The sequence below is a fragment of the Trachypithecus francoisi genome, unplaced genomic scaffold (genome assembly GCF_009764315.1).
Source record: "Trachypithecus francoisi isolate TF-2019V2 unplaced genomic scaffold, Tfra_2.0 Lachesis_group14, whole genome shotgun sequence".
Taxonomy (NCBI): domain Eukaryota; kingdom Metazoa; phylum Chordata; class Mammalia; order Primates; family Cercopithecidae; genus Trachypithecus; species Trachypithecus francoisi.
The window spans coordinates 46697980-46713695 of NW_022681459.1; the positions used below are offsets into that span (position 1 = coordinate 46697980).

Sequence of the window (15716 nt, forward strand, 5' to 3'; positions counted from 1 at the left end):
CAGCCTGAGCAACAACAGCAAAACTCCATCTCAAAAAATAAAGAGAGAGAAAAAGAAAAAGAAAAAGAAAAAAATTCAAATAACAGTCAACAATGTGGGAAGGAAAAAAAGGAGAATTAATACAAATAGGTATCTATGTATAGTATAAAGATTCCTAACAAAATAAACTACAGGAATCAGAAAATATACCAAATAGTAATAATTAAATTAGACAACTAATTTTTATTTTCTTTTGTGTACAATTATTTTCAAAATTATCATTTAAAAATTTAAAAAAACCTAATACGCAGAAAAACAAATTGACGCTAAAAAAGTTTTTTTTTGCCCTCAGCAGAGTATTTTAGGACAAAGACTGACTTTACCCTAAATTATTTGGGTACTATTTCAAGTCTTCATTCTTCTTTCACTATAAACAATCTGGCTTTTGGTTTCTTTCTTCTGATGTTTAGTAAACTAAATCTAAACAAAGCTAAACAAAATCAAGTTAAAAGCCGAATTAAGATCTTTAATACATAAATTTAGTCCACCCCATATTTAATTTTTCTTTAAAGCAATTACAAGGTATACATGCAAAATAAAATGATCAACACTTCTAAGGCATCAGCAACATTCTAGTGAAGAAATATGTAACCTTCAAAATGTGAAAAATCTCAAAGGGGCAAATATTTGGGACTCCACACTCAGAGCAATGTTCTAGAATCCACAAGAGCCAAAGAAGTTCCAGAAGTCTCTGCCCAGCTCTCAAGAGGTTCACAGCCTGGGGCAAGACAAAGCTTCCTCTCTGACTTTAAAAAATACAAATGTTAAAAAAAAAAAAAAAAAAATACATATGTTGTGGGGAGGGTGAAAGGAGGCAGAGGAACAAAAAAGATAACTATTGGGGGGGCGGGGGGCGGTGTGAGAAATACTATGTACAACAAATCCCCGTGACGTGTTCACCTACATAACTAACCTTTACATGTACCTCCCAAACCTAAAATAAAAGTTTTAAATAAACTTTTCTGATTCTTTCTTCTTCACTGGCTAAAAAACAACCCCAAAGCAAATGAAACCAAAATCTGAACTAAGATCTTTAACACATAACTCCAATCCAGCCCAAACCTAACATTTCCTCCTCTAGGGCAAAACATTAACTCCTTCCTAATCTGAAAGTAAATAAAATGATTTTGCTCAGTTTTACATAAAGCATGAAAATTTAAAAGGATAACTTAAAAGGGTAAAGAATGGTTGATTACAAAGAACAATCAAAAGTTCTACAAGATGAACGTCATGGGCTAACAAGAACCTCAAATTATGACTCATCGCTACATAATTTAAATTTCATCTGTAATATAGTAAGCACTAGTTGTGAAATGTTTCCAAAATTGTATTTAAATAGTTTGTATATTCACTGAATTCCTTACATTTCATGTTTTTAACTGTAAATGAAACTCCCAAGCCCGAGCCATGTTTTTAATTTAACAATACATATTAGGTTACTCTAAGGTATGTGGATGAGGTCTTAGGGGGAGTAATGTATACTAGAGGCACACAATGTAACTAAACAAAACACAGTGTGTTTAACTGGAAGAGTGAGCAATCAGTACATGTTACCCACAAGAACTAGTTTCTCAAATCTGTGACAAACAAATATAAACAAACGTAAAAGAGATTTAACATTTTTTAAAAAGAATCCAAAGGCATTCTGGAAATGTATTTTCTAAAAATACAGTCCCCTCAGTTTCATGAGATTTGTCAACTTTACACATACTTTTTCCTATTTAAAACTGTTGGGATGAAGATGGAATAGGTATATGCTACACTGAACCTGAGTTAACACTTTGCAAAGACACAGCAGTTTCTGTAAGGCTCATAACTGTCTTCATATTTTCATTTTTCAATTTAAGGCAATGTGAATGCTTAATTTCAGCTGCTGATTTTGTGATGTTAAGTTTCCAACGCAGATTTCACCAAGAAAGTTAAAAATAAATGCACTGCTGGGAGTGCTGCCAGTGTGTGTGCATCAGTAAATATCAACACAAGATGACGAAATATATGTGACGTCTATGTACTGAAATTTCAAGCAGATTCCCATTCCCCAACTCAGCTATTCTCTCTATTTAGGTAACCTAAACTTTATTTAGGTAACCATTTATTTTAGTAGCCATTCTGACAGATCTACATTGGACATTATATTTCTGTAAATACATGGGAAGTCCAACATTTACTTGATTTTTATTTGGTTTAAGGTAGTTAACTTGAATCTAGCAAATACTAACAGGCCCCTACTATGAGCAAACCTCCCTGCTTGGCACTGACTCATATCAAGGTAAGTCAGACACAAAGCCTATCGTTTAAAATTCAGTGTGAACAACAGGAGGTGGAGGAGGTGGGGGGAAGGAAGACAGAGGGAATACATAAACCACCCCGCTAACCCAAGACACACTGGGAGCCATGAGAAGGTCATCGGCAAGACTCTAGTGGCATTCAAAGGTGGAGGAGGCCCATCTGGTGGGGCAAATGGAAAATATTAAATGGAAGAAGTAAACGTGAGACTAAATGTGAGTTAAAAAAGACTGAACTAATTGTAGGTTAATCTAATTTCACAAAAATAGGCGAAATAAGATCCAGACAGGAAAACTTACTGCCTGTGAGAGGATAATCAGTCACATTTTCCACGTTCCTCCAAACCTAATTTTTTGTGTGGCTCACACCCATTTCACTAAAGAGGACTATGTTACATGCTTCATGCTTGTGTCTGATAACTCCAGGAGTGACACTATTTTCAAGCAAAACCCCAAGTTCACCTTCAAATGAAACTCATGAAGAAAACTGTTTCTGGAAGTGTCTGGAAGAATCTCTGCAAGAAGCTCACACTGCCAAATCACTTCTTGAACTTGAATAAGACATTCATTCATCTGTGCCTGAATCCTTTAACTCTGCCTGAGAACAGAGACATTCATTCCACAGCCAAGATAAGGTTAGAATTAATCAGTTTTGCTCTTAGAGCACTTAGCTTCTTAAAGACATGGAAAACCTTTTTTTTTTTTTTTTTTTTTGGGTATCCTCTGTAGGAGTTAACATAATTAGTACATACTATGTGCTATATATTTATTTTAAAAATCAAATTAAAAATGTAGTCATCAAACTAGATATTAAAAAAAAACTCAGCCACGCTTGAAGGTCTGTTTTATTATACATAACCCAAAATGTGGTCTAACCAGAAACTAATTACTAAGCCTCTTTATGCCACCCACTATGGGGTTTCAAACGTGAGATTACAGGGAGGGAACATGTTTTCAAATGCTTTGTATCCTCCCTGGATCTCACAGACATGATGAGGCTAAGAAACAAGAGAGCACCTCCCAGTCTTTCCACTAGGGCGGCTACCAAGTAAAAAACACTGCTCATAAGCCACTTGAGTCTCTGGGTGGCTTTCCTGCCGCTCTCTATCTCAAAAGAGATTTCCACACCTGAATTTCTTTCTTTTTTTTTTTGAGACGGAGTCTCACTCCGTCGCCCAGGCTGGAGTGCGGTGGCACGATCTCTACTCACTGCAAGCTCCGCCTCCTGGGTTCACGCCATTCTCCTGCCTCAGCCTCCCGTGTAGCTGGGACTACGGGCACCCGCCACCGCGCCCGGCTAATTTTTGTATTTTTAGTAGAGACAGGGTTTCACCGTGTCAGTCAGGATGGTCTCGATCTCCTGACCTCGTGATCCGCCCGTCTCGGCCTCCCAAAGTGCTGGGATTACAGGCCTAAGTCACCGCTCCCGGCCTACACCTGAATTTCAACTTCTCCCTCATCACTCACTTCTACTCCTCCTATCCCTGGCCAAAAAAATTTTGCAGTTTCCTTATCTTAGGTCACTGACACCAAGTGTACCACCATCTTTTCACAGACATGGGGTAGAAAAAGAAAGAAATCTTGGTAGCATGGCATGAAACAAATTAACATCTCTATCATGCACAAATATGGTTTCCCTCCACTGGCATGAAGGATCCAGAATGGCCTCTATGGCTGTTCTAGAATGAGTCTAAAGCTGACTGAGCAGCTAAACAGTATGAAAATCTGAACGGCCAAGCTCTGACTGCGGAGCATTAGCTCAGGCTAGAGTTAACACAAAAGACAAACGGGGCATGCCTTTATGATAAGAAAGAACATGTACATAAAGATAATTTAAAAACCACCATAATTTCTGGATCAACTTATTTATTTGACCGGATCCCCTTATATATTCCGAAGTTCAGAGCTCTGGCTGAGACTTCCGAGACACATCAAGCCCTATAAGGGAGAGACGCTTTGACAAAGCCTCCTACAAAGACCTTTAGAGGCCTAATTATTAACTATCATGTATTTGTAGACACAGAAGCTTAAATCTTCAAGAGATGTCTGGCTTAAATGAAGGAAGAAATGAGGCCTTGCCATGGGATAAAAATGAAACCATAATCTTCAAAGGTAGTGTTTCAATCTGTTAAAATGACAATTCCTCACTCAAATCAGAGAAGGGAAACTGAAAAGCTAAAAACAAACGGAAACAGGTACTCTCACACACACACACACAAACACACACGTGCACACAGTGCTACAGAGAAGCAAGACATTTACATCCATCAGAAATGTACAATTCTGCCTTGAAGCAAAATTCTTAATCAGGTTATAAATCGCTTTCCTATTACTATGCACACAGTCACTTCATCAAGTGCTGAATCCTAAGTAACAAAAATATAATTCATGCACTCAGATTTTAAAAATTCTTTCTTCAGCGGGAAAATAAATACACAACTGAGGCCTGCATCTCTGGGTTTGTAGTTTTTTAAAAATAAAGGCTATGTTTCACATCATAGACTAAAAAAATTGTCTGTACTCTTAACAAATGTGGAAAATATGAAAATATATTCCTTAGCAACCTCATCATCCCCTGCTAGTGAATCCTTTCTAAACCGTGTGGTTCTCTACTTTATGGATAACCAAATAAAATCACTCATTAAACATATATAACCATGAGGAGTAAAGACACGTGAACCCGGATGTGTTTAACAATCCCTAGATAGCAGAATGAGGGGAACACATTCTAGAATAAGAGGAACTCTCTGGATACCAGACAGATAAGAATTATGCGTCATAAATACAGGGTCACATTTACAGATCTCAGCAACCCCAAGAGACGAAAGACAAAAGCATGATGACAATGATAACGGTTAACACTGATTATGCACTTCTTCCGTGCTGGGAACTTAACATTATTTCACCCAGTCTTTACAACTACCTTCTGGTAGTTACTAAAATCATTTCCATTTTGGAGATGTGGAAATCAAGGCTCAGAGTGAGGGTTAAGTTACAACTTGTGTAGATTCCCAATGGCTTTTTAATGGATCTCCCTTAGTGCCTCTGACACTTAAAGATTCCCTGACCATTGAAAACGTACCACTAGTGTAACAGAAATTATCAAATTCTGGCAAATACCATGAATAGGGAGTCACACAATTGCCAATGATGCAACAGGGCATAAAAGGTACAGAATGGTGATCTAGGAGTCACTGGATTAAGAGTTAAAACCTGCTATATCTCCATACCTTACACACTGCTGTAACTAGCACTGAATCAGGTATTCCAGAAATGGCAGACGTTGTGCTGTTTCTCCTACAACTATTGTGTGTGTTTCTCTGCCCAAGTTTCTCAACTATATAAAATAAAGCAGCTGAACTTACACCACACGAAGGTTGTAAAGATTAAATGTAACCTTGTACAGAACCTAGTACCAAGGAAAAGTTTATTTTCCCCTAGTCAGTCTGGTGCAGACAGGAAGTAAATACTGCAATAATTCAGAGGGAAAATATCACCATTAGACAAATAAGGAAAAGTTTCAAAGACATCATGGGATTTGCATTTAGCTTCGAATAGACTTTGGAATTCGTACTGGTAAGGCAGGTTTCTGCTGAAGGGTAAGTGTGGGAATGGCTCACAGAGGCCTTTTGAGAGAGAGACTGTGGAACTACCAGGCACCTCTTCTCTAAGAACATTCTTCCACACAACCCTGGGTAAGTGGGTCCACAATAAGATTTCTTCTTCCTTTCAGCCATAATAATTATATGTTTGTTCCCTATTACTTCCTTGCATTTCAGAAGTATAAAAATTTCCAACTATTACTGTTCCCTAGTGCTACCCTCAGAGCCTCCATCAGGACAGTAACTGGCAAAGAGGGCCTGCTAAACATGTTTACAGAAGACAGTGGTAAGATCAAGTCCAAAGGTTCCTAATTTCCTGTATGCCATATTATCAGCTATCTTCTTACTCTTTATTTCCCTCCACAGCATCGAGTGGATGGCTTAATTATTATTAGTTATTCTTGAGTGCACTAGTTATTTCTGAGTTCACAGAAATTCAGTCAGGCAGTAGCTCAATTTATAAGAGTAGCTGGATCCACCATTATCTGGATAAAATGAACAATCAACAGGCAAATGGGCAGAAACAACCAGTACCCTACCAGTCTAATAAGTTACTGTTTAACACAGGGGTGAAAATGGAAAAAAACTGCAGTTCTGCAACCTGCAGAAATATAAAAATCACATTATTTCTAAGAATTAAACCTATTCTAGAATTTCAATCGTTAGTCAATAATAAAAGACAAAGCAGTATCAGTTAAAAATTAGGCCAGACATGGTATATATTCCAAGTTCCTAAAAAGTTAGAAATCGGTACAACTCAGAGTATCAAACTACTTTTGCTGCCTGTTATAAGATCAGTTAGGAGTTCCTACAGGAAGGATTTGAGCTCAAACATAAAGCCCACCACATAATGTAGCATTGCCTTCTAATGTTTATACTTGAAAAGCAATAATTTCAAGAAAATACAATATTTAATTCACCTCTGGGTCTCAACCTCATGCCCCTTTACTCCCTGTAAAAGTATTGTCTGTCAGCTAGAGCTACTACGCATTGGAATAAGATGTACTATTTTAGAAGTTACAGCACCAGTAGGGGTAGCCACCATCTGGGCTGCTCTTTGGCATGGTGTCCTTATTTAGAAGACCAGTGTGAAATCTCAAAAGGCTTCCCCTCCAACTAAGATTGAGTTCTAAAGTCTGAAGCTAGAAATCTGGAAAAGGGTAGGGACATTTTTTAAATCCATTAAAGCAAATTTACATCAAGCAGGCTGAATTTGTTAATTTCTAAGTGGTATATATCACTTTCTGGGTAGTATAGATTGGAAATTTGTCCCTGCGCAAATCTCATGCTGAAATGCAATCCCCAATGTTGAAATGCAAATCCCTAATGTTAGAGGTAAAGCCTCTAACAGGTGTTTGGATCATGAGTGCAGATCCTTCATGAATGGCTTGAGCCATCCCCTTGGTGATAAGTGAGCTCCCATTCTGAGTTCACATGAGATCTGGTTGTATAAAAGTGCCTGGCACACTTCCCTGCCCCACTTCCGCCATGTGAGACGTCTGCTCCTCCTTTGCCTACTATGACTGTAAGCTTTCTGAAGCCTCCCCAAAAGCAGATACCAGCACTATGCTTCCTGTACAGTGTGCAGAACTGTGAGCCAATTAAACCTCTTTTTTTTTTTTTTTTTTGAGAGGGAGTCTCGCTCTGTTGCCCAGGCTGGAGGGCAATGTTGCAATCTCGGCTCACTGCAAGCTCTGCCTCCCCGGTTCAAGTGATTGTCCTGCTTCAGCCTCCTGAGTAGCTGGGATTATACACGCAAGCACCACCGCGCCCAGCTAATTTTTGTATTTTTAGTAGAGATGGGGTTTCACTATGTTGCCCAGGCTGGTCTTGAACTCCTGACCTCAGGTGATCCACCCCGGGGCCTCAGCCTCCCAAAGTACTGGGATTACAGGCGTGAGCCACCATGCCTGGCCCAAGTCTCTTTTCTTTATATATTACCCAATCTCAGGTTCTTTATAGTAACCCAAGATTGGCCTAACATGCTAAGTATTAAAACTGGGAGAATTCTGAACTACACTCTACCCAGAGAACAAATGTGAAAATAAGATAGTTATGAATCATTTCTTATAAACCAAAGTTAAAGTCTTTTTTCCTTATAGTTGATGCATAAGATGGTCCACAAAACAGTCTAACACCCATGGAGAACCACTCAATGAGCTCTCTGTGGGGCTGTAACAGTAATCCTCTATGTGCATGCAACAACTAGTATCTAGACATCATTTATCGATGACCTGTGACTGGCTTCAGCACAGAAAGGTTGGTTACCAAGTAAGACCCTGTGAGTAGAAAATCTGCTGTGGGCATGTTTAAGTTTTTATGCTCTTCTCCTGTCAAATTAGCTGTAATAACTTGCCAATAACGCATTAAAACTTCTTTAAGGATCTTTCATTTAGTTTAGCAGATGTCTTTAAAATGAATTATATTTCTATGGCAATTTACATTATTACCTTGACATTACCTTACTTCCATGAATAAAGTAAAGGGGTGTAGTTTATTTAAAAACAACTACTGGCTGGGCGTGGTGGTTCACGCCTGTAATCCCAGCACTTTGGGAGGCCGAGGTGGGTGAATCACTTGAAGTCGATAGTTCGAAACCAGCCTGACCAACATGGAGAAACCCCGTCTCTATTAAAAATACAAAATTAGCCAGACATGGTGGCGCATGCCTGTAATCCCAGTTACCCGGGAGGCTGAGGCAGGAGAATCACTTGAACCCAGGAGGCAGAGGCTGCAGTGAGCCCAGACTGTGCCACTGCACCCCAGCCTGGGCAACAAGAGCAAAACTCCATCTCAAAAAAACAAAAACAAAACCTACTTGCCACAAAAATTGCTCGCTCTTGTCCTGCTTTCCAAAAATATAACTATTGAAAGTCCAGGAATATGAGCTTGGGTGAAGGGAACTTGTTCAGTTTTTACTAAGGCTAAACTTAAACTATAAACCTTCATTTAACATGGATTTTTATACTGTTTCAGGTCTCAAAAGAGAACATTACAATCCCCAAACACTAAATCACTTGTCTCTTTTAAGAGTTATTGGAGCAGCATTATGCTGAAAGTGACAGTCTGGCTCTGTTCTGTTGTTAATGCAGCACAGATTTGCTGGCCAACTGCAACTGGCTGTAAGTCCTTATCGCAAATAAAACTATTTTTGTGCCATTTCTATTTTTCACTTAAACGTCACCAGCTCTTCAAGACTCAGGACCTGTCAAGTGTTCTGTTGCCAAGACTATGCCTGTCAGAAAGGTCAGCATCCAGTACCTTCCAGTTGGGTCCCAAAGGGCCTCTCTTGGTCTTGACTGACTGGAATAATGCTGGGTCTTCATCAGCTTTGTAGTCCTGCAAAGCAAAACAAAGTCAGAGGCAGAGAAGAAAACCAGAGAATATTCTTTAACCTTGCCAGAACAGCTCTTTGCAGCTACCAAAACACATGACAGAAATCAATTAGACTCACTGTGCTTTTGTATAAAAGTAGAAAAATGCTCAGGACCTGTCCATTGTTTTCAGTTTGGTTTTCTTTGCTAAACTTTCACCTTGGGCTAAATAACTACATAATAAGAAATAATAAAAGTCTCGGACTAGCAATCCACTCTGACTGGTTACTGGACAGCTGTCTCCAAGAGCAAACCTTCCAACAATGTTTTAATAATTTAAGCATTTTGATAAATGGATAATCACATTCAAAGAATAAAACATACCCATCCCAGTTTTGACACTACAGGGAGATGATGACACTGGACTGTTAACGCTGGCCAAAGCAACTACTGTGGCTGGGAACAAAATCAGAACTATGGATTCTGCAGCATCCTCCAACCTCTTCCTACAGTTGGGTCTGTGGTGGACATTTCCATTTTGTGACTGGCCTCTCCAAACCCTCGTTCAGAGAGCCCTGGGGTACCCATGGCTTGGCTTCCTCACAGAAGAAGTGCACTCATGTCAGCCCCCCACTGTCAAAGGAGGCGAGGGAGGGGTGTCACGGGACTGCCTCAGTTATATACCACAGGGGAATGGATCTAAAATAAAGGTTTTATTCAGGGTTCTAGTGTGTGTAAATTGTTTCCCTTAGTATATTCCTTTTCCTGACAGAATGGAGGAAATGAAAAAAGAAAATCTTTTAAAATCTACCCGCTTTACAAAAGTTCTCTTGTCATTATACACACACACACACACACACACACTCTCTCTCTCTCTCTCTCTCTCTCTCTCCAGAAAAAAAGATAAAATTACTTTTGAAGAGCTAGAGCCCAGATTAACAATAATAATAAGAGAGACTTACAACAGTAACTTGACCATGGTCAGTTGGTCAGTTTAAAACATTGCAAAGAAAGAGAGGTGGGGAGAGTCCCTTGCTTCTTGAGCAGACTTTCTGACTCTGGGGTCTTTTACGGAATTTGTGAAGAAACCCCATACTTAGCGAAAAATGTTCAGATATGTCAGATATGAAACCTTAACTAAAATCACCGTTCTAGAGATAAGGGCAGTACAAGCAAAAGCAAGAACTGAACATGCTCTACAGTATAATACGAACTTTCCGCAGATTAAAAAAAAAAAAATGTTGAGAAGCAGCCACCCAAAACTTAACAGTTACTCAGTAAGTGCATATGCCATGTTAATAATTCCTAAAGAGAAAGTTATAAACAAATTACGTGAGGAAAGAAAAATGCTCAGTTCAGAGAGAAAACAAAACCTTAAAGAAAGATAACTGTGTAAATATGTGACCCAGAACTTGAAGCCTCTCTAAAGGTTGTCTACAAAAAGGACCAACAATAACCTAAAATTATGGAACAAGCAAATGGGTCTCGCTATACTGAGTCTTAATGCTTTAAAACATGCAATGTGGCATAGCCACAGGCATCAGCATTACCCAGGAATGACAAACTGGGATGGACAGTCTGCAAGGAGCTGGACAACTGGACTTACTTCCTATGTCTGGGCAGAGCAGTCAGACAAAAGCTCAGTTACTGTCAGCAAGTATGAGTTCTTAAACTTCAATTTTGAACTTCATCCTAAAAATGAATAACTCTACTTCTGATTGACAAAAGAATCAACTGTGTGTACAGGTGGTTTCAAGACCTGGATTCACAATGAGAAATAAGCTACTCTATTAACATAAATTAACCCGCAACACCATAAAACATTTTCTTCTAGGTCAGAGGCTTGGAATTAAAACCTAAAAGCAAGCTCATCTTTTTTTCAAAAATTGAAAGTATTTAACATTGTATCAAATAATTACTTTCAGCATCATTTCCCTCAATCAAAATCTAGTTATTGAACAGCCATCATATAGACGGTAGCACACCAGATGTTATTAATAAGAGGTAATTCAAGGAAACAGATGAAGTAAAGGAGAACCAACACAGTTCTGGCTCCTAAAGAATCAGTCTAGTTAGGATAAAGAAAGAGGCAAACAAAGAACAGGTAACTCAAACACCAGGAAGTACCCGTTAACTGCCAACAGAGAATGGAGACAATTACTGTCAGAATCAAAACCAAACAAAACCAGCAAACGAAACGCACTTTTAAAATGGATTTTAAAATCACGTTTAACAGGAGAAAAATCTGAACTATGGATTCACAGAATCACAGAAGTGAAATGAACCTTAAAGACCACCCAAGCTCCTTCATTTGAAAGATGCTAAAACCACAGTCTGACAAGGACGTGGTAGGGCTCACCTACCCCAGCACTTCAACTCAAGCCTCCTTAGCTTCGGTCCTGGGCACATTCTGGTACACCACACAGGATGATGGCAAAAGGTGTCAACAAATGCCAGATAATCAAACCACGTTTCAAAAATACCAAGAAGCTGCAGCACTAGAGATATCAAAGTGGATTTTCCTATGAAGCACAACTGTGTGTATGTAAAATATCATACACATATACATATGTATATATGAAATGAAGTCTTCCCCTCTCTGCTTTTTCTCCTCTTAAATACAAAGCAGAAAAATATTAAAGATATTATACTGAAAACGTAACAAAACCCAATTATTAACAATAGCACTTTAACCTTGAAAGATGAGAATGAATCTTGTCAAAACCTAGGAATTTCTGTTTTACATTAGTTTGAATATGAAGAATATATAAATGTTTAATCAGCTGAATTAAGTGGTAAGATATTAAGATGCAGGAAGTAGCTTTTTAACAACCTCAGTTTTGTATTTCCACAACAAACACCTAATTTTTTGAACAGTATCTTCTTTGCTATATTTTCACTGTTGGGTATCTAGTTTGGTCTTGCTATATCTGAAAACTGAACGATTTATGTCCGTATCACAATGAACAAATATATTCCTTCATGTATGACAGTTTCAGCATACAGAATGCAACCTCAGCTACCAATTATAGCTGCAAATGAGCAATAGTGTGGAATGAGACAGCCTGCTGGCTTTGTTAGTATTCTGTCTCCTTTGGGATCCCATGGGGAAAGGGGAGGCTCTGATGAAGAGAAGCCCTTGGCTCATGGTTTATTGTGCTTGCCACCAGCTGCAGACTTCTCATCTCATTAGTTCTTTTAGAATACTGTGGGTGAAGACAGCTGTAGCCTACTTGAGTCTTCAGCTCCTGGGTATTCTGAAGGCTGAATTTGCTATGCACTTTCTGTAATCCTTGGGAAAAAGAGAGCAAATTCACCAGGCTAAGGAAATGCATTTTTAAAATGGGTTTTAAAATCATGTTTAAAAGTAGAAAAATCTTATTGCTAAGGTGCATTGTGTTTAAAATTTTTTATGATTCAATTTTAATTATCTGTATAATGCCCAGAGGCCTGGCCAGGATAAGGGCTTAGTAAAACCATCATTATCAAGTTAGGTGTAATATCCCTAGACACTACTTGCTCCACCAATAATAGTGCCTGAACAACGAAAAAATACAATGGTATCAGCATAAGGTATATTCGGATTAGTGTTAATACAACTCTATTTAATTGAAAACTCTTATTTAAAAAAAACAGGCAGGATACCCTTTGGAGAACAAAATAAAATATGGTAAATAAATGGATTACTGAGGCTCCACACTGGAGCCACAGAATACACTCATTAATTTCTTATAAATAACTGTTTTCTGTCACTGGAATACTAAAGTTGTGCTACCTCTTGGGTGTACATCTGTTGCTCACTACAGATCTCAACAGAAACTCTCAATAGAAACCAGATTCATTTCGAATACAAAGAATATTAGTTTTATGAATCTTTGAGAATAGTGGCTGCCCCCAAAAATGAAAGTACAAAATCTGTCTGTGCTGAGCCAAACTAAATGTCCCTGAGCCCAGATTTAACTCCTAATTATGAATGGGGAAGTGAGTAGGAGGTGGGGGGAGGCTGGTAGAGTTTCTTGACAGCTTGTGGAAAAATTGAGATGAGCTCCAGACACCAGAAATTGCTTAAATAACCAAGCATGGGTTACCAGAGGTGAGGCGAAGTGTAAACTAAGGAAAAAGAGTACCCAAACCACAAGCATTAGCAACTTCTTGGCACCTGCTTATAAAAGATCAACCCCTATTTTCCACCCTGTGGAGAGGGGGTGTTTTATTGGGTAAACATAAAAGCTTGAGAGAGAGATTAGGATCCTGCAGTCTGCTATATAAAATGCTTTCCTTTAGCATACAATGATTAATTAGGTATCTATTAAAATAGCTCAAAGATAATCATTAAGTTTAAATGCATGGGTATTGCAGCTCAACTTAGCAAGGCTTATTTCCTCTAATCACATCCTAAAAATAAAGCCCAGGATGGAGGATAAAGCTGAATTAAATATGAAGATAAATAACAATCATCATTGATTAGCACTGCCCTGAATTTTCCAGTATTGGGGCACCTAAATGAGCTCCTGGATCCTATCACTGTTGACCCTAATGCCAAACGACCTAACTCAAGCTGACAAAATTCAAGCGAGACTCCAAAGAGTAAGTAAGCCCATTTTAAAAAAAATGTTTGCATTAAATTTTGCAAAAGCAAATAACAGAGGTGTAAAGAGAAATAACATTTACTAACTTGTTTAAGAAACTGATTTCAACAGTTATTTTCAAATAAGCAGCTTTCTTTTCTATTTTTAATTACATCTCCCTAGTGACTCCTCAACCTTTCAGGTTCCCACAGAGTACCATTAATATAGTATAAGTAAATCTCATTAATTCAGGTCCTACCACCTTGGAATACATAATCATTCGGACAGGGGCTGGGCTGAAGTTTATCTTTGCATGATCTATGAAAAAAACATTTGCTACACAAATTAATAGAGTAACAAGATCTCAGGAGGGCTGTTTAAACAGTTCAGAAGTGTTTTAGAGCAATTCAGAAGCATTCATTTGCATATAATTATTATGCTAATTACAAATCATTCTTATCTATTCATTAAAGCAGATTCCCAAAGGACCACTAATTGTCAATAACTTGTTGGCCTAGTTTCTGTTACTGAATGTACCTCAGAGGGACAAAACTGCATTAAAAAATATTCTATAATTCAGCCCTCTCATTAAACCTTACTGGCTTGCCACCAATGAATCCTAAAAGCTGAATTTTAAACAACTGTACTGAGAACTGAGAAATGCAGTTAAATCTATACCCTTGAACAGAACACTTTTACACTTTTTTTGGGTAATCTTTTTGATCTCACAGAGACCCTCCATCGTGTCCTGAGATAGTGGGGGTGAGCCTGGCATGTGCGTGGTGGGGAGGGTAGCAGGGGTTGTCAATAGCTCTACGCTGTGTTGCCACTGTGATCCACATGAGGTGGCTCCGTCTATAGTACTGCTAGGCTAGAGCACAACTAATCACTCACTCCATTCTTTCTGATCTTATCCTTATCACCAGCATTGTCATGTTTATGAAGGCAGACCCCTAAAGCCTTTGGAAGGATACAAATTAATAGAGAAAGAAATCAGAATGTCAGCCCTGAAAAAAAGTTACAACCAGATGGCTATGTGACACACTCCATATCCTACAACACAGCAAGGAAACCAAATAGCTGTGCTCCGAGATAAGATGGGAAAGTGAGGCCCAACGGAGCAAGCTCTTAGAGATTCCTGTATAGCCCAGAGCTACAGGAGCTAGTGAGTTGCCTTAAGCCGCTGCCCATGGGCTACACCCCAGCACTCTCCTCAGGGGAGATGGGTTACTGCTTTGGGCAGTTCATGCACAAATATACAATATATTTATTATTGTAATATTGTATTTATTACTAGTATATGTTTATATATTATAGCTCTTAAAAATGAAGGTATTTCAAACTCTATACACCAATGAAATGAGTTTTAACAAACAAGTTGATTCCATAAAGGTACTTGTTAAACATTATATATTTTAAAATTATACTGCATACATCTGAAATTAAGTGATACGTTTAGAAAAGTTTTACTTACAAAAATGCATGTTTCCTTCAATGATAGTAAATCACTGACCAAATTATATCAATTTCCTTAAACTGAAATGGGGGAAAACACCCTATTAGAAATTCAAAGTGAGCCCCCTCTCACTCTGAATGTTAGTTCATGATTTCGCCTTCAGCTTCTAAGTCCCAAGATTCCATTTAATTCATTAGCATTCAGTTAACAAATATTAAATATGAAAAAGTTAAAATATGAAAAAAAAGTAAACTTTTTTTACAGTAAGAACAAAATCCAATAAACAAAATCATTTCTGCTACCATTTTGAAGCACACACTTATGTGGCAGGTGCCCACATTCTTCCAGTTAAGGCTCAAAAACTTGAAAAAAAGGTACTGGACTATCACCACCACTAGGGGCAAGGAAGTGAAATTCTTTGCCAGAGTCCACCATCGCTTAGTCCTGCCAGA

General features: G+C 38.3%; 1 protein-coding gene across 4 annotated transcripts in view; it reads right to left on the bottom strand.

The window, feature by feature from the left end:
• PITPNB (phosphatidylinositol transfer protein beta) overlaps positions 1-15716 on the bottom strand; it is a 68581-nt gene that overhangs the window by 13931 nt on the left and 38934 nt on the right. For all 4 annotated transcript variants that reach the window (XM_033233094.1, XM_033233095.1, XM_033233092.1 and 1 more), the window contains exon 8: positions 9188-9265. In XM_033233094.1, the coding sequence (XP_033088985.1) occupies positions 9188-9265 (78 nt within the window). The remainder of the gene's footprint in view (positions 1-9187; positions 9266-15716) is intronic.